This window comes from Alosa pseudoharengus, unplaced genomic scaffold, assembly GCF_046254945.1.
Source record: "Alosa pseudoharengus isolate Yale_2024_CS ecotype anadromous, Long Island Sound unplaced genomic scaffold, YU_APseudo_1.1 YU_APseudo_1.1_scf_9, whole genome shotgun sequence".
Lineage (NCBI taxonomy): Eukaryota > Metazoa > Chordata > Actinopteri > Clupeiformes > Clupeidae > Alosa > Alosa pseudoharengus.
The window spans coordinates 21,780,493-21,800,025 of record NW_027468881.1 but is presented as its reverse complement, the minus strand read 5'-3'; the positions used below and the strand labels follow the sequence as shown (position 1 = coordinate 21,800,025).

Genomic DNA, 19,533 nt, shown 5'->3' with positions numbered 1-19,533 from the left:
TACAGTAATCATACTCCCGTACTCCTCCTTTAAGACATTTAACTCATGTCCAGTCACATCACATGTGTGGTGCCCTTCACCTTCCTCTCGTCTTATTGTGCATCACCTTGTCCTTCATGCAACACGTATGGTGGACCTTCACTGACTAACTAATAGTGAAGATGGATAGGGTTTTTTTTCTTTCGTCCAGCCATATCCATAGTCAGTGAGTATAAAGTATGAAAAACACGAGGGCCCTAGACCTCTATGTCTCCGTGGCATGCAAACTAGCATACTCAGACATAAACAAACACTCATGCACATCATTACAATTCTCTGTTCCCCATGGCATTACAGTCCGTCGTTTGTGGTGGCGTCCATTCACATAGACGCACACACCAACGCATAAACACAATTCTCTGTAGTGATCCCCAACACGTAACCATCTTTCTATCGGGTGTCCATTCATCTCCTAAATGGGCAGTGACTTTACAGAGGTGCCTGGGTCAGGTTTCTCAATAATGTTCAACATTTTGAAATATACCTGTCATTGTGTGGAGGTTTACTTATTTTCTAGCTAATTCTGCAAATGTTTTATTAAATTAAGCACACAATGTAATGAAACACATATGGCAAGTAAACGCATATGACTTGTCACTAACAGTGCATTAGGTTTTTAGCTTCTTTTTTATCTAAAAACTGTGTTAATGTAGCCTAGAGCTTATGGTTGTTCCAGACCAACCGTGCAAAGATATGACTGATGGCAAATGACAGAAGGTATGGCAGAGGCTATTCTCAGCTACAACCTTTTCAGGGAACATGTCAAAACCTTATGGTAGAACTTATGGTATAACTCAAGAACAACGTAGCGTTAAGAAGGTTTGGGGAAACCCAACCCTGGTGTGTAGTGTATGATGGTGGTGATGGTAGTTGTGATGGTGATGGTGGTGGTGGTGGTGGCATGTGATCATGTAGTGTGTGGGCGAGCGCGCTGGGCACATGTGACGTCTGTCAGCCCTGTCTGCCCGCCGCTCCCTCTCCCGTCCCTCTCGATTAGGAGCAGGACCTTCCCCCCTCTGGCTCCTCTGCCATCTTTCCAAGACTTTATGTAAGCAGGGCAGACCCTGACCGATTTCAGGCCGGTCCGACTGCACCGATTGTCCCCTTGTTCAGCTCTGCAGAACATTATAGCATGGTGAACAGAGGATGTGTGTGTGTGTGGTATGTATATGTGTATGTTTGTGTGTGTGTGTGTGTGTGTGTGTGTGTGTGTGTGTGTGTGTGTGTGTGTGTACGTGTGCGTGTGCGTGTGCGTGTGTGTGTGTGTGTGTGTGTGTGTGTGCAAACATGTGTGTGTGTGTGTGTGTGTGTGTGTGCGTGCGTGTGCGTGTGCGTGTGCGTGTGCGTGTGCGTGTGTGTGTGTGTGTGTGTGTGTGCGTGTGTGTGTGTAAGCCCCAGGTGTAGACTTCAGGGTAATTACTGCTGAGTGTCTCATTAGTCCAATGCTTCATAATACCTGTCCATTTGGAGATGAGAAGAAGATCCTAATCACTCTCTATTTACACTGTAGAAAACACACCGAAAGCAAGAGTGTATTTTAGCGAACAAATTCATCCTCAAACAATGTAATGGTGCAGTTAGCTGTGTGGTGAGTAGGAAAATAACATAATGGGATTTTCAAACAGGGGGAGATAGTGAAAAAGTGTGTGCCCAGAATTTTTTTTTTTTTCAGGAAAAAAGGACAGTGTCTGACAACTATCGCACGTTGTCAATTCATATACAGAGGAGGTTTATATGAGTCATTTCTTGAGGAACTGTCTCACATTGTGGCATTTCGCTTCTTTGCTTCTGGGGAAAAACTAGCCTATTGTATTTTTATATGCCAATTAGAAGTTGATGGCCTTTTGTGACATGAAGAATTTGTCAAATGTTCCCACAAATTGGTTCCAAACTCAGTCTTCTAGAGTAACAAAAGAAGAATACTTTAAAGCTCTTAATTTTCACTGTTTAAAAGCCCTAGGAACCATTGTAAACACAGACTTTCTTGAAATCATTGTAATAAAATGAGAGAAACGATACATCCTGCAAGAGCTAGCATCATTGTAAAGTGCTGATTTGTCTTTCAAACCACACTTCAAAAATGCCACTATGTTTATGTGTGTGATGCACTTGTTGGATCAACCTTTGAAACTAAAACAAAAAAGAGCACCAAAATAGCCCATAATACCCATTAAACAGAAAATATATTTTTTAAAACCATGTCAGCTTTTCACACATGGGTCACTTTCGGGCAGATTTATCCGGGGCTGTAGTGAAACCATTACATAAATCTGTCCAAAAATCTGGCATGATATCACTGGGAAGCTGGGAGAAAAATACTACAAATTTAATATCCAGAATTAGTTTTTTCCCTGTAGGAACAGAATGTGGGTCATTTGCACACTGTGTACGCAGTAAACCAAACCACAGCTTTCCAACCAGCGCCTACAGTATGACATAAATTTAGGCTGGGTTTGATCTCAATTTGACCCATCAGATACTGCCTGCATAGGGGTGAATGGTATCAGTCTCCAATCCAATCAATACCCAGTGATGCAGCTGCCAGCACAGTTCTGCTGCCCAATTGGGGATAGCCATATTAAATATTGAGTATTAAATAAGTGACCTACTTCCACTTTGCCCCATGGTGAGATCTTCAGTACGTATCTTCAGTGTCAGTAACATAACCTAAGAGCATACCATCATTGACAGATACATCTATTTTCAGTCTTTTTCTTTTTTACCAAATCTATTTTATCACCAGAGGAAAATGAGAGGTCACATATATTTGTATACTTTATTTCTATTGAGCACTCAGAAGGAATTGATATGTAGTTCCATTATAGGTTCCATAAGGAAATTAAATGTCAGAATTATTTTTGTATTGTTGGAATTTGTGGTTATGTATCACCATCAAAAGGGTTTGGTCCAAGTAGCTGTTCTATAATATCAGGAAACTTTGCATGTGTTGCTTATGACAAACACACAGAACATTACTGTATACTGCATTTGCTAAAGGTATTGTCTGGACTGTAGTAATTTATGTGTAGAGGTTAGGTTAGGAGTAGGTTTCTTTGGAACTGGGAACACTCAGTTTCACTCAGTTCTCCATTCTATATACGCTGTTAAGGGCCGTTCACACCAAGAACGATAACTATAACGATAACAGCAAGCTCATATGAATGACGACGTCCACACATAAACTATAACTATAATAACATGAAGAACGACATTGTTGGGGATCACTTTCAGAGCGATTTTAAGAACGATATAAGCTGACAGCCAACCAGAATCCATGAAATATTAGCCATCACATTCATAAGAGAGACTTTCCTTATCGTTGGTCAGTGTGGACGCTTTTATTGTTATAGTTAAAGTCATCGTTCCTGGTGTGAACGGCCCTTTAGAATATATTTTGCATTAGTGTAGAGAGTATTCATGGAAAGTCTGTGCTTCTAAGCTTATGAACAGAAAAAGAAGGCATTTTCCCCCAACCGGTGCCATATCCGGTGCCATAACCCTATATGAAATGTAGGAGGTAGAGTAGGAGTGAGAGTATATTAAGTGTAAGATAGGAGGTAGAGACTTTATACTGAAGTTTTTAGGAAAGGAAATGACATCCTGAAATATTCTAATGTTCTAACATTGGTCTGCATTGCATATTGCATTACAGTACATCTGAGTAGCCATCTTCTCAGTTGTTTATCCTGCCTGGTCTCAATGCTGTGACCTTAATCACTCGATAGTGGATAGTATTACCTATAGTTTTAAATCCCTGATAAGAATGTTTCTGTATAGTGTAAGCTGATTTGAGACTTTCACAAATCGTGACCAAAGCCAGTGTTGATGTGGGTTTGTGTTGTTCCCTGTTTATAGACCCTTTCAACGGCATAAACAAACAGGTGCGTTCCTAAGGCATTTCTGGAGGCACAGGAAAATGGTAACTTGGGGACAAACAAAAGTCAACATTTTGTAGAGTATTAAGCTAAAGTCTGATTCATTTTATTTGCAAAGTATCTGCATTGGTTTTGAATGTTTCAACTGGAAACCCTCTAGAAACAGATTGAAAGGTTTTATACAGTTAACCAATAGAAGACCCTAACAATGGCAACAGTTTACCTCTTTTTTCTAGACGTACTGACACAAAACCCATAACACTCATTGTGGCCATGCAGCCCTCAGTGCTCCTGCATGTGGATGTGCTGCTGAATGCGGTGGACAGGTTGTGCCGGGCAGACAAAGTCACCCAGGATGGCTTCCTCAGCCCCTCGGCCCACATCGACATGGTAATGAGAGTCATGGATTGGGTTCTGTGGGGATTAGGCCAGGACATGTGCTTTCTGACTAGATGGGTCGAGCTTCCTCTGTGCACTGATACCACAGTAGTGCACAATGCAAAGTCAGGGCTCAGGGTTGGCATTGAGACACTGAGATGTCTGGTGCAATGTTGACGTTACAATCTTGTTACATTTCTTTGACAAGTCACAATAGCAGCCTTCTTTGCCACACACCTCTTATTGTTTACAGTGGGGCTTACATTGTGTTTTTACTGTATGCTCTTTGCCACACAGCTCTTATTGTTCACAGTGGGGCTTTAGTTTGTAATATAAAAATAGTACTGCATTAAACAAGTCTGAAGTACAAACAAGTAAGAGGTATATATTGTTATACTTGTTTAATTCAGTACATTTTTTTATATTAATTCAGTACTATTTCATTCATGCATTCATTCATTCATTCATTCAACCATTTCTTTCATTCTTGGGAGTAGAACTGAGAGTAGCTGTCATTTTTAAAGTAGCGGAGATACAACAGTAAACATATAATACAGAGAGCCAAGCATGACCTATTATACAGTCAACTAACAAATAATAAATAAAATGAAATACATAATTAATGGTAATGAATAAATCAGGTGAATCTAAAAGCAATTGAAATAATCAGTTAAAACAGGTACAGTTCAAGAGGCGAATGTTAGTGATTAGATATTTGAACTGCCAGCAGGACACAAAAAAAAAAAAAAAAAATTAAGAGTGTGTTGAATGTTTTGCCAGGAAGTGGGGACCTTAAAAACAAAAAGCTGATTTCCCTAACTCTTTTTAAGCTACCTTAAGCGTAAGGTAATTAATTATTGGAGCGAGGGCGGTGAGGTAGGGTGGAACTTCTCAAATGTTGGCCTTAGAAATAAACAGCAGCCAGTGTCCACTTCGTCTCTGTGTTAAAGATAGCCAACCAACTAGACCATAAAGTGCACAGTGGTGAGTAGCTGGCACTGGTAATGAATCTTATGGCAGAATGATAGACTGAGTCTAATACCTAAAGAGAGGAGAGAGCAGTGTTTCTATAGATCATATCACCATAGGCTAACATAGGCACAAAGACGCTTCAACAATCCTTTTTCTGTAGAACATTGGTGAGCTTGATTTATTTCTGTACAAGAAACCAATTTAGATTACTATTTAACTTACACTGTAAAGTTGGGCTGGCTCTGAGTCTCAAGAATTCCATTAGTATAAATGATGGTGCATCTTTATCAAGTACGTGACAATGAACTTGAAACTTGAAAGGTATTGCCTCACCATATCACACCTGTGGCCAGTTGCTGTTACTGCTATTTATAGAATGTCATTGCAATGTGTTTGTTAGTTTATCAGTCTCATTTTGCTTATTAAACTTGGAATATGAACTTGCCATATGTGCTTTTTACAGCATGTAGGCTTTTGGTAAGCAGCACAAACATTGTGAAAATCATTGCATCACTATCAGAGGACTGGTGGATCCTAAGTGACACAACTAGAGCAATAGAAATCAATGAGTTTCCGTTATTGTCATCAAGTTGTGTGTTGAGTTTATGGAGCAATCAGTACATGCATACGTCAGGCCTATAGAGTGGAACATACGTATATGGACCCGCTCATCACATAACCTTCATGTTGGTCAATCTCATTTACTGTGAGGCACAACAGCACATTTACACACACACACACACACACACACACACACACAGACACACACACACACACACACACACACACACACACACACACACACACACACACACACACAGACACAGACACACACACACACACACACACACACACACACACACACACACACACACACACACACACACACACACACACACACACACAAACAGAGACTAATACACACAATGCATTTTTCAGTATATTAATGAAAATCATATGACCCAAAAAACCCCAGAACTGAACAATTGTTTTGCACTTTTCTTCCACAAATAGAATTTTGCCAGAAAGAGGACATAGTTTGTGAGGGGTGTGTTACTTGCTTCTTCATGTCATGTTTGATCAAAGCATGGAGTGAATTAATTAACACACATAAATTATTCAACATGTTTCAAGTCTAATCTATGAGGTTTTGCTATGCCTGCATTCCTCAGAAGCTAAACTAAGCTACACTAATGTTGAATGATGTTAAACTAGTTTTCTTTTTGATTGACTGACACTGTGACTTAACTGAGATCTTAGCAAGGAATGTTGTACCTTAGCAAGACCTTAGCAGGAAAAAACATTGCTTCTAAAATTCTTTTTTATCTTTGTTTTTCTAGAATTTGAATAGTAACAAATTTTAATACCCTGAACGTAGAGAAGGGCTTATTTCTGAAATCTGTTCAAAATATTAAGTATGTTTGGCAAGTTTGTTTTACAAGATTATTTACCAATTACTTCCTTCTGTTGAATAATAGTTAAGATTTGACAGTTCATCCATTCCAGTTCAACACATAACATCCCTGTTCATGTCATTGTTAGTTTTAGCAGTGAAGATCAAATTTGTTTACCCTATGTAGGCAACCAATGCAATTGGACGACATTGCATTATAGACATTGCTTACTTCAGTGTGCTGTTGACAATATGTTTCCAACGATCTCATTTGGTCATCTTGGTCATCTTTAATTTCATAATTTCATCGTGTGTGTCCAGTTGTCTGTGTTCATTAAGCATGTGTCCCCATGTGTGTGTGTGTGTGTGTGTGTGTATTTGGTCATGTTCATTTCATCATTTCATCATGTGTGTCCAGTTGCCTGAGTGTTCCCATGTGTGTGTTCATGTGTCCCCATGTGCACTTGGGTGATGGAGGGCAGCAAGCCAGAAAAGATCTCCCATCTCAGGCCATTTGAGTGTGTGTGTTTGAGTGAGTGGGTCTGTGAGAGAAAATGACTGTACATATATGACAATCTGTTAGGATGTGTGTGTGTGTGTGTGTGTGTGTGTGTGGGTGGGTGTGTGTATGTGTGTGTTTGTGTGTGTGTTTGTGTGTGTGTGTGTGTGTGTGTATGTAGGTCTGTACGTGTGTGTGTGTGTGTGTGTGTGTGTGTGTGTGTGTGTGTGTGTGTGTGTGTGTGTGTGTGTGTGTGTGTGTGTTCATGTCTGTGTGTGTGTGTGTGTGTGTGTGTGTGTGTGTGTGTGTTCATGTCTGTGTGTGTGTGTGTCTGTGTGTGTGTGTGAGTGTCCAGCCTCAGCTGCTCCAGAGGAGCCCAGCTCAGCCTCGGTCCCCATCCCAGCTTGGGCATCCTTCCCCAGCCAGTCTCCCATCCTCTCTCCATCCCCTCCTCTCTCTCCCGCCCCTCCATGTATCAGAATCACTCACAACATGGGTGACACACAGCACAAACAAAAGCTGGAATGACAAATAAAAATGTAGGTGTGTGTGTGTGAGAGAGAGAGAGAGAGAGAATGAGTGTGTGTGTGTGTGTGTGTGTGTGTGTGTGTGTGTGTGTGTGTGTGTGTGAGAGAGAGTGAGAGAGAGAGAGAGAGAAGTTGCGTCTTGGCACGCTGACCTAAAATCCAGAGGAGACTAGCACAAACGTTTCCCCCGTGGGATTAATCCAATGTGGCGCTCAGAGCGTGGCGCAGCCTGTAAGGATTATATGAGCTGGACTTGGGCTCCCGTTGGCCTACTTTTCATTCCGAATATCGAGAGAATGAAGGGAGAGAATGAGCGAGCAAGGAAGGGAGTGAGAAAGTGCAAGTGAGGGAGAAAGACCCAGAGTGCATGTGTGTGAGTGTGTGACAGAGAGAGGGAGAGGGAGGTAGAGATGAGAAAGGGAAGAGAGAAGGTCTGATAGAGGTGCAGATAGAGAAAGAGAGGAAGAGTGTCCTGTCTGTTTTGCAGGAATGCATGGACAGATGGAGTGGGGGTTAGTTCAGTTTCTCAGTCATTAGATCCACGATGAAAGGGGAGGAGGAGGAAGAGGTATAGCCACAACTTTTTCAGTTCAAACAGCAAACATCCACATTTAAAGGTACAGTCTGCTATTCTGGTGAAAGGTTGTTGATGTTTGAGATTCACAGCCAATCATATGGAGCCTCTTTCTCTTGTGATCCTGAAGGGACGTGTTGATTGGCTTCAATAGTGTACGTATGTCTCAAACTGAGACACTTTATTTGTGTTCCAACCAGGACGGGGTACAATATCAAAGTCTTTTAAACAGACAAGCAGAACAGACAGCTATAAAACCTTGCAGAGCAATTGGCTGAATTTGACAGAAATGTGTTGTATTACAAATCACAGACTGAACCTTTAATTCATTAATCAGATTGGTACGGAATAACTTTGTTCCTCTAAACTCACATTACCTACCCACAATCCATAACATATTCCACATTGTTTCATAACCAACACCCCCCCCCACACACACACACACACACACACACACCCCCACACACACACCACGACAACGCAATGCTGTTTGACTCACATACACACACAGCCACTCCACTGTCACCGCTGGGTAGGGCCACGCTTTTTCCGCTAGCTGCAGAAGCTCCTGAAATATAAATGAGACACTTAAGAGCTGGGCCTGTGTGGAGCCAGTGTTTAACATGGATCTCAGGGCCAGCTTGGCACACGCGCTGCCTTCCATGGGCGGAAGCCTCCTCTCTACACTCCCAGATCCCTGGGTCGTAAGGGCCACATTTGTGCCCACAGCCACGTACTCGGGCTGTTTGTCTCTTATGACAATGTACTGCACAAGCCCTTGTAGTCATCTTTTACTGTTGAGTCTGTTAAGAGTAATATGTGAGTGTATGATAATCACTTCAATTCAAAAGGTCACACATTTGCTGCCTTCATTTATAGGGAAAGACATGATTTGTGAAATGGTGTCACTAGCTTTCTACATTAACTCAAAATCTTCTCTCAGAGCTCCGTATATTTTATGCAAGCGTTCTTTGCAATATTTAAAATGAAGTCGGGAGAATTATGTTCCTTTCTATTACTGTTCTACATGTGACTGTGATTGAGCCTGTGGTTGAGCACATTAAGTCATAAGAAGGAGCCATAGTTATGTATTTATTTATTTATTTATTTATTATTATTGAGACACATGTCTCTATTCCACGTGAGCCCTGGCCACAAAAGGCAGCACCTAGTTGACTCATCTAGAAGGACAACAGCTGATGTAGATGATAATGACCAAGCAGGTGTACTCATACATCTCCTCCCAGGTCTTATCTACGAAAGTTCCAACTCGATCCCCCCCCCCCCCCCCTTTAGTCATGCACACTCATACATCTCCTTATCTTCGAAACCTGCACCAGATCTTATCCTCGAAAGTTACAACTCGATTCAACACTCCTGACTAAAAGCCTCATAGCTTCAGCTCCCAACCAACTTTCAGCTGCCCAACCAACTTTCAGCTGCCCTCCCCCCCGCCCCCCACCCCCATCACCGACTCATCAAGTCCGCCTTAGTACTCGAATATGGCCGGCTGAATAATTGAATACGTGTCGGACGACATGGGCGTTTTTAGAGGGATCCTTGTCCTACTTGCTCGTGGAGGGAGGCGGTGGCGGGGGACTCTGTGAGCGAGGGTGCGGCGGTGGCGGCACCAGTGGCCCTCGTCTGGACACTGGGCAGTTATAAATGGCCATGGCTGTGGCTGAGAGGGAGAAACAGATGTCAGGAGACAGGGCGATCCATCATCCCCACAGTGGCACACCTCTGATCTACAGAGGGCCCTGCTTACTGCCGCATATTAATAACAGCCAGAAGAAGGAGGAAGGCACAGCATGTTTCCTTATCGACCCATTAAAGCGACCCAATATTATTCCACACGGTGCTTTTCTCCGAGCTGTAATCACCATTTTATTATGCCGCCTGACCAGCTGATAATAGACCATAATCACTCTTCAGGTCTGGAATGACATCAGTTCTTTTTATGTATTTAATTAAAGCTGAATTGTAATGATATAAATGACAGGGGCCAAGCAGCTGACGTAAAGGGGGGGGGGTCACATTACAGCAGACTGATTGATCGGTGTTGGTGTAGCATATCAATTTATTTGTGTAACCTAATGATTTTTTTGTTCCTCTCCTCTCTGCAGAGATTTTAATGGACTCAACAACAGCCACAGCAGAGTTGGGCTGGACTATATACCCGTCGTTAGGGGTGAGTCATATTGGGATTAGGGCAGGGATTATACCCATCAGTGATCACATGTGAGATCATTAGATCTCCATCAACTGTAGATATGTTGCCGATTTTTTTAAAGAGATGAACGCACAATACAGAGTGCTGTACTAAATCCATATTTCCTCCCAGTGCCTGACAGACAAATCCTTAGTGTTTTTACCATGTGTGTGTTATGCATGATGATTATGCCCCATCTGTTGAGTATAACCGAGGGCTCTGCTTGCTTTCCTTCCTCGGCAGTGGGAGGAGGTGAGCGGCTACGACGAGAACCTGAACACGATCCGCACCTACCAGGTGTGCAACGTCTTCGACACCCACCAGAACAACTGGGTGCGTACCAAGTTCATCCTGAGGGGGGGAGCCCAGCGCATCCACGTGGAGATCAAGTTCTCTGTGCGCGACTGCAGCAGCATCCCCAACGTCCCCGGCTCCTGCAAGGAGACGTTCAACCTCTACTACTACGAGGCCGACTCGGACATCGCTACTAAGGTGTCACCGGCCTGGATGGAAAACCCCTGGATCAAGGTAGACACCATCGCCGCCGACGAGAGCTTCTCGCAGGTGGACCTGGGCGGCCGTGTCATGAAGATCAACACGGAGGTACGCAGCTTTGGCCCCGTCTCGCGCAAGGGCTACTATCTGGCCTTCCAGGACTACGGTGCCTGCATGTCCATCATTGCTGTGCGCGTCTTCTACCGCAAGTGCCCGCGTGTGGTTCGCAACGGCGCCGTGTTCCAGGAGACGCTGTCCGGCGCTGAGAGCACCTCGCTGGTGGCGGCCAGGGGCACGTGCATACCTAACGGAGAGGAAGTGGACGTGCCCATCAAGCTCTACTGCAACGGCGACGGCGAGTGGATGGTGCCTATTGGCCGCTGCATGTGCAAGTCGGGCCACGAGTCGGTGGGGAATGGCACGGTCTGCAAAGGTAACGCTGCTTCATCTCATATCATATTCAGTAGGGCAGGAAAATATTTCAAGGAAAATTGCACCTTCCCTCTATTATGTACCAAACCCCAAACAGGGGCACATGCATTCACTATCATTTTAACTTGACTGAGTTGAATGGCAGGTTTTAAAAGGCAAATAGAACTATTACACCATTGACCCAGCAAATATTCAGTTAATAACCATATAATAAATACAATTTATAAATATAATATAATAAAATCCATAATTATAGTCATGTATTAGATGTAGTAGTAGTAGTATTAGTAGCAGTTGCTGCATCTTCCTGATGAGCGGAGTGAATGGCAAAGAAGCGAACTAATATTTTACTTTTGTGGGTGATCATGTGTAGATGAGTGTGAATAATCAGCAGCATGGATGTTTTAATGAAGGCCTAGGCCTCAGTAGGGAGCTTATTTTGGATTTGTTGATGATACTGATCTTGATTAGGAGATCAGCAGTCAGTGCTTATACACTGCCGTGGCTTTATAAATTATGACTGAGAGTATAAAAATAGCATCACATTTTCTATTCTAAAAAAAAGCAAACCTTGAATAACATGTGATTCATTAAACATGACATTGCCATTCTGGTTCTGCCATCCATATATTAAATAATACAGACCCTTAGTATGTAAGAGAGATGGATATAGGCAGGGGTTCATGTCACAATGTTTGGAATGTCCAGCACATTAGATAAGATATGTAAGGTTAACATGGTTTCCACTGGCCACTAATGTGACGATATCTGATCCATATGCCTTTTCCCAGACTAATTGGGTAGAAGGGACACAGTGTCCTGTAATTGTAAACACCAGGATGTGTCACGCCGCCGTGCCAGGGTAAAGACAGGCCCCGCAGACATGCAGCATTCACTCGCTCACACTGAAAAGAATTCAGTGGGCATCTGGCCATGATATTTCTCTTTCTTTTCCTCTTTCTCTCTCTTTCTATCAGTCTCCCTCTCTCTTTCTCTCTCTCATTTTCTCACACAGTCTCCCTCTCTCTCTCTCTTTCTCTCGCTCGCTCTCTCTCACAGTCTCTCTCGCTCACTCTCGCTCTCTCTCATACACACACACACACATTCTCTTTTTGCCCTCTCTCTTTCTTTCTCTCTCCCCTGTCTATTTCTTTGCCCTTGTCTGTTCATGTAATGCTCATAGTTCACTTCCTTTGTCCATTTGATTTGGAGTAATGAATGCAGTGCCACATGCACACCCCAATGCATGCACGCACATGCACACACACGCACATGGGTACACACACACACACACACACACACACACACACACACACACACATACACACACAGCACACACACAGCACACACACACACACAGCACACACACGCACACAGCACACACACACAGCACACACACACACACACACGAGAGGGAGAGGGAGAGAGAGGGTGAGATTGAAAGTGAGGGGGAGACAGATCCCATGAATGCTAAAAAAAAATACTGTTGTATACACAGTATACAAAGCAACATGCTCAGAATATAAAAAAATGAGGAGGTTAGAAATATGCCAAAGGGACCTTCGACAGCGCGATGAAAAGACCCCCCTCCTCTGTCAGTTTCTATACTGGCCAGGTAGGTGGGAATGAAAGGAGGGCTTTTTTTGTGAAAAAATTGTTTTGTTTTTTCGCCTTTTTTCACCCTTTTCTTCTCTGGTGACAGGCAGATATGATTACACTCCTGGAAAAGCGAGCTGAAACGCGGAAATGATTTGGGCAGTGTTCTCCAGAGCACTGTTGACAGAATATAAATTACTAATGTCTCCCCATCTGGGGGGATGGAGGGGGGGGTCGTGCGGCAGCAGGGGGGTTTGGGGGGGGGGGGGTTGAAGGATGGAAATCGGCAATATCCTGAGCGAACACGCGGCAGATTGTCTCTTTTATTTCCCCTGGTGTTAAGCCCCCGCACTGCCACCACTTTAATGACAGTACTAATTGCCTAATTTGGAGTGTGGACGGGAGCAGACTGGATGGGCACACACACGCACTCTCCCTAGCGGTTTGATTGAAATATCACACACTCTCTCTCTCACATACACACACACACATAGACAGTTACAGACACACACACAGACACGTAAGCACACACAAAAAATCTAATGAATCTACTTGTGGCTTGTTATGGAGGATTTGCATGCGGACAAAGGGATTTGCAGATCAGACCGTAGGCGGAGAGATAGAGCCAGCCCTGATGATATCACAATGGCTTAATCGACCAGGAGCCGATCATGTGACCCTAATGGGGGAATATTTTAGGAGTAGGTCAGTGGCACAATTACTGTCATTGTTGGCAGTCAATGAGACAGTGAGAACAAAACCCATGGATGGATGCTCTGAAATCACCTCCTGGAGAAAAGCACATCGTTGCCTTGGGACTCTGCCTAAATTTAGGAATAGTAATAGAAATAAATTAGATTTCAGTTATATGAGCATATGAATCAGGCAATTGTCAGACAATTTTCCTATTTTATTTTTGTGGAAGAGGAGGAGGGTAGTGGGTGGTTTGTCAAAAGAAAGATCATGGTCACAAGCTAGCTTTCCTCCACCTAAACAAAATCTTTTCAGAATGACTCAGTTTGATTATAGCACCATTGTCAACAAGCATTGGCTCAACACTCTGTGTGAAGATGCCAAGGCCTCAACACCTAAGTGGAGGCTTAAGGTGGCAGTGTGGGGTGGGGGGCTCCCTTCAAAACAAAAAAGGCAGCTTTTCAAGGATACAGGGATCCAAAGGATTCAAGGGATTCAATGAGTTTTGTTTGTCACACACATACTTAGAGATACAATGTAGTGAGTCTGGGGACAAAAGGAGCTCCCCACCTGCCCTATGATGGCTAGGTGAAAAAAGGAGACAGGATGAAAAGACATGATGCGGCGCAAGGACCTCTAATTTAGTGCAAGCGTCTCTGTTTCCACTCTCATCGAGATTAGTGTATAATTAGAACTCAGCCCTTTGGCCTTCATACAGTGTCTGTCTAGGGAGAGGAGGGGGCTGCCAAATTTACGATTTCCGCACACAGCTAAGCATCAAACTCCTCCTCAGCAACCCCCACTGGTCTTGGTTGTGTTTTTATCACTAAAGATAAATTATGGTGTTTTGAAATAAACAACACCAGATTCTTGTGTTGCACCGTTGCCAGGGTTGCATATCATCGTAGGTGGGGGTTTGTTTTTTCGTCTTCAGGATGTGGAGGCGGGATGTAGTGTAGCCTAGCATTAGCCCCTTTCTAAATTACTCAGCAGGAGGTCTGTGCAGGTCTCATTGTGTAACGTCTCCTGTTCCCGTTTGTGTGTTGTGAGGGGAAGGCGTCCGAGTCTCTAATCCCTGAAGTGCTCTTATGGCCTATGCAGATTCAGTTCAGATGCAGTCTTTCACAATGGTCTTTTATGATTGATCATGTCAGACTAGGCGATCAGAGAACAATAAATTCTTACTGCGTCTTGGTCGGGAGATTGGCCATATTACAAGATCATGCCATATTACAAGCTTATCATAGCCTACTCGTCGTGTGTCGTCACAGTGTCAACACGGGAGTCGTCGGGGATTCCTCAAAAATTGTAACATGCTAGACTTTAAGTCGTTGAGTCGTGGATCGATAAATTGCCGGTCGTTGAATATGTTACATTACAAGTCGCATTCCTCCTTCGGCATCGTTCCTGACCTTTTATATTCGGGCACGACACTGAGAATTTGTCGGCTACAACAAAATCGGGCTGAAATCGTGTAATCTGCACAGGCCATTAGCTGGCCGCCCGTGCCTGCAGTAGCCGCTCCACAGAGTGTAGTGGTGTTTACTATGCGCACCTGAGCGGCCTGGTACACCGCTGAGCGAGCATTGCAGGGCCTCTTAATACCTCCCTGGGCAGCCATCAACTGGTTAATGGACAAACACGGGCGCAGTGCACAGCTCGTCCGCGGACAAATCAAACACCTCAGCAGGCCGCTGCAGAACTCCCTCAGCACAGGCCTGGATACACGACTCTCAAGTGACCGATGTTGGCTCTTAGGGATGTGGTGTGCTTTGGGGTTTCCATGAGTACACACTACGGTCCACTAAGTGACGTACATTTGATCATGAGAAGGTGCATGTGTGGCCCTGTGCAAAGGTTATCCGTGTAATCTTTTGTGATGGTGTTGTGTTAAAGGAGAACTCTGACCATTTTTCACATAGATCTCAGTTTCTTGAGGTCACTGAGTACTGTCGGTACGAAAAGAAAAAAAAAACACTCTGGGGGCATTTTTAAAATAATGCCAGAGTTTTCCTTTAATACTGATGGTATGTATTATGTTGGCTTTGCAATTCAAAATTTCGTAACTGAACATAAAGTGTGATTGGAAAAAATGCAGACCTACACAAACCCACCCTCATCTCAAAAAGAAAGGAAGGGGGGTGGAGATGTTTGAGTTATTGCTCTCGTTAGAACATCAGGTAAGCTAGGCTTGAGGCTTGCAGGAGACCCGGGGAAAAAAAAGTAATATTCATTCATCATCGTGATGTCATGGGTAGACAGTGTGGTCTGGAATTTCCCGGAGATAAACACTGTTATTTACCGCAGCTTTGATTGAGATGTTTGGCGAGAACATAACAGGTGCTGCTGCCAAGCCCAGGATCCCCCTGCGCACCATTAGAACACCTCAGTTCCCATTACAGCCAAGATTTATTGGTCAGTTGCATTATTTATGGGGGTTAAGTCATTACCGAAATGAATGGTGAGGAAACAATGACGTACAGTCAAAATAATTATAATCCAAATGGATGCTATGACTCTTCTTCCAGTGATGTGGAGAATAGAACACCCTCCCTCCTCAGCCCTTCTCCAACACACACACTCATACAGCGGTTCTCATGATGCAGAGAAAAACAACATGTCTGTGTAACGGTGACAGGCCCCATAAAAGGCAGGTCACATTGAGATTAGCGAGGCATGAGGTTTAAAACAACACCTTGCTTATGTAGCATGTAACCTCTCAGTGTGCAGATGGCTGTGAAGAGCCTAGGTCACTCACTGTCGAATATTCTGAGGACACAGCACATAAATAATCTCTTAACAGCAAGTTATCTGTCCAAACTGGGTTATCTTGTCATTAGTTAAGCTGTAAATATCTGTAAATACAATTTCCCACAATAATAAACTACACAAAAGTAGAACGGGTTGAATCTTTTTCTGAGAGGTTTTTTTTTTTTTTACAGTTTTCCAACTAGAGAGCATTAAAAAGGGAAATGTAAGTCAGAGGGGATGTTTTTTCTCAAAGGATAAGACAGTCTTATCCTTTCATGCTTTCAGTTATTTTCAAAAACAGAAAGTCTGCTGGAAACATCTGTTCAGACCCACAAACAATCAAATATGTATCATGATACTGAAAGGCTTAATGTGAATTAAGAGCAGCAAATGTTTTTTTTTTTTCTTATTCTTTTTACTCAATCCATCTCCCTCGCAAAGCCTGTCATCGAAGACCAGAGGCAGAGAGCATTTAAGGGGGACGTGAAGAGTCCTGACATTTTAGGGCCCATTTTGAATGTGACGTGATTTTAAAGGTTAATGTTCCAGTTAACAGCTCCACACAGTGCTGTAATATATATTTTATGATGGTAACCAAAGAACTTCCTCTCCTTCAGTGTGTCTCTTATTTACAAGCAGTCAAAGAGGAAGACTCCCTTTATGTTCGTCAGTGTTTGAGTCTTTGGCTATTTCAAGGACCACAGCCCCTGATTTGTGTGTGTGTGTTCATGTGTGTGTGTGTGTGTGTGTGTGTGTGTGTGTGTGTGTGTGTGTGTGTGTGTGTGTCTGTCTGTCTGTGTGTGTATGTGTACAGTATCTGTGTGTGTCTGTGTGTCTGTCTTTGTGTGTGTCTGTCTTTGTGTGTCTTTGTGTGTGTGTGTGTGTGTGTGTGGACAGAGGGTTTCTGTGTGTCCCTGTTTTTGGTCTTATTTCCCCTGGCTGCCTATCAGTGGGGCTGAAAGGATGGCATGACAGCGATATCAGTGATGCTCGCTGCTCCAGCTTTTGTCCGCAGCAGGCCAAACAAGCGCTGTCCTTCGCCTCCGCATCCTTCTGTGATGCCCATCACGCCATTTCCTCCGTGCTTCCGATGAGGACAGCATGTGAAGACCCTGAGAAAAAAAGAGAGATTTTTTTTTTTATCATGGATATCTTATCACAGTGCTCTTGATGTGTGTATTTTTATTGTATCACAATATATCAGAATACACACACACATACACACACACACGCACATATATATATATATATATATATATATATATATATATATATATATATATATGTGCGTGTGTGTACACGCACATATATATATATATATATATATATATATATATATATATATATATATATATATGTGCGTGTGTGTGTGTATGTGTGTGTGTATTCTGATATATTGTGATACAATAAAAATACACATTATTATACACATATTATATCATTATTATACACATATTATATCAGCTCCGCAAACTCTGTACTATTTGAACACAGTCACATTATGCAAGTGTATTAAGATTTCTTGGCAATAACCATGCTTGTAAATCACCAGTGTTAGGATGCTGTGGTGTTTGATTGAATTTCTGCCAGGAAGTTGCACCTCTTTTCTGCTGACCTTTTCCTCAGTCCCCTGCTGTTTACTCCGTGATAAGGCCAAGGTCAAATAACATCTTCAAAGATGAGAGAATATTTTGTTATTTTTTTCCTGTTGGCAGATGACATGTTCCTGTCATGTCAATCATGCCAAGAAATGTTGAATATACAGAATAAGATATTTATAAGCAGATAATAAGTATTTACTTTATTATTTATAGATAATAAATATTTACTTTAAGGTTTAATAAAGAACTCACTCTTAATTGTGTCTTCTTTAGCAACTGGGACAAAAATAATTCTTCCATGATCATACAAAAACAAACTTCCATGGAACCAATGGGAAAATCAAAATCAGGACTGCTTGATGGGGATACTGCCTTATTGGCCCCAGTGACAGATTGATTGAAGTCCCGTTGTCCATGAGCCTGTAGCAGGCTGGATGATATCAGATGCTGAACTGCTTGGCTCTGTCGACACTGTACATGAAGATAAAAGAGACTGGGTCTGGAAGTAATACTATCAAAGACAACACACACACACATATTCACATGCACAGACAGACATGCATGGATGAATATGCGCATAAAAGCATACAGACATAGTGCACATACGTACACACACACTCACACTCACACACACACTCACTCATACATGCCCATACACATCCATGCACATATACCCACCTACCTCGTATGTTTTGTGGCATAGTACATGTTTGGGATTGAGATCTCACCCTTCCTATTTGTTCACACTTTTGAGCCAGTCCCATTAAAACTCTGATCTGATTAAAGTTACATGGGGCACCGGCGTGTTAATAATTCAGCCTTTGACTAGTAACTGACCAACAGCATGTGGGAAATGGCGCTTTAAAAGGAATGCATTGAATCATTGAATGGGCTCCCATCATAGCCCATATCCGCTCAAGCTGGTAACCCAAGCGCTATGTGGTTGGAGGGAGGAGAAGGGTTGGTGTGTGTGTGTATGTGTGTGTGTGTGTATGTGTGTGTGTGTGTGTGTGTTGGGGGGGGGGGGTGGTTGAGGCCGGGTGGAGAGTATGTACGCAGCCAGCAGCTACACCATTGCCACAGCTGTGAGATTGGCAAAAAAAAAGAAAAGAAAACTTAGCCAGCTTCTTTTCAGTTTGACAGAGAAGGTCACAGTTGTCGGGATTGTTTTAGTCCTGTGATGGAAACGTATTATAATGCAACCCTGCATACAGTACATACTGCAGGAAACCTCCTGCATAGTGCATACAGTACATACTGCAGGAAACCTCCTGTTATGTAGTGCAGAGTATCACAATTGTTAGGATGATATGCTGCCCATAAGGCAGTTAGTCGCATGTGTGGCTGCCTCCAAATGTGATTTGCCGTGGGCAATGGCCAAGCTGATAGCATGTAGCTGGGTTAATGTAGCTGGGTTAATGTGCCCTCAGTCTTATGTAGTACACAGAGGGGTTAATGCACCCTCATATTCTCATAGTGCATAATTTAGATACACA

The 19,533-nt window shown here is 43.0% G+C and overlaps 1 protein-coding gene across 4 annotated transcripts in view; it reads left to right on the top strand.

Annotated features, from left to right (window-relative positions):
* Positions 1 to 3,127: 3,127 nt before the first annotated feature.
* The window catches only part of ephb2a (eph receptor B2a), a 45,331-nt gene continuing 28,925 nt past the window's right edge, over positions 3,128 to 19,533 (top strand). For 3 of the 4 annotated variants that reach the window (XM_076276178.1, XM_076276177.1, XM_076276175.1), the window contains exons 1-2: positions 10,371 to 10,448; positions 10,713 to 11,397. In XM_076276178.1, coding sequence (XP_076132293.1) covers positions 10,392 to 10,448; positions 10,713 to 11,397 — 742 coding nt within the window. In that variant the 5' untranslated portion in view covers positions 10,371 to 10,391. Of the gene's footprint in view, positions 3,150 to 10,370; positions 10,449 to 10,712; positions 11,398 to 19,533 lie in introns of those variants that run through there. The other variant, XM_076276176.1, reaches the window with a different exon arrangement.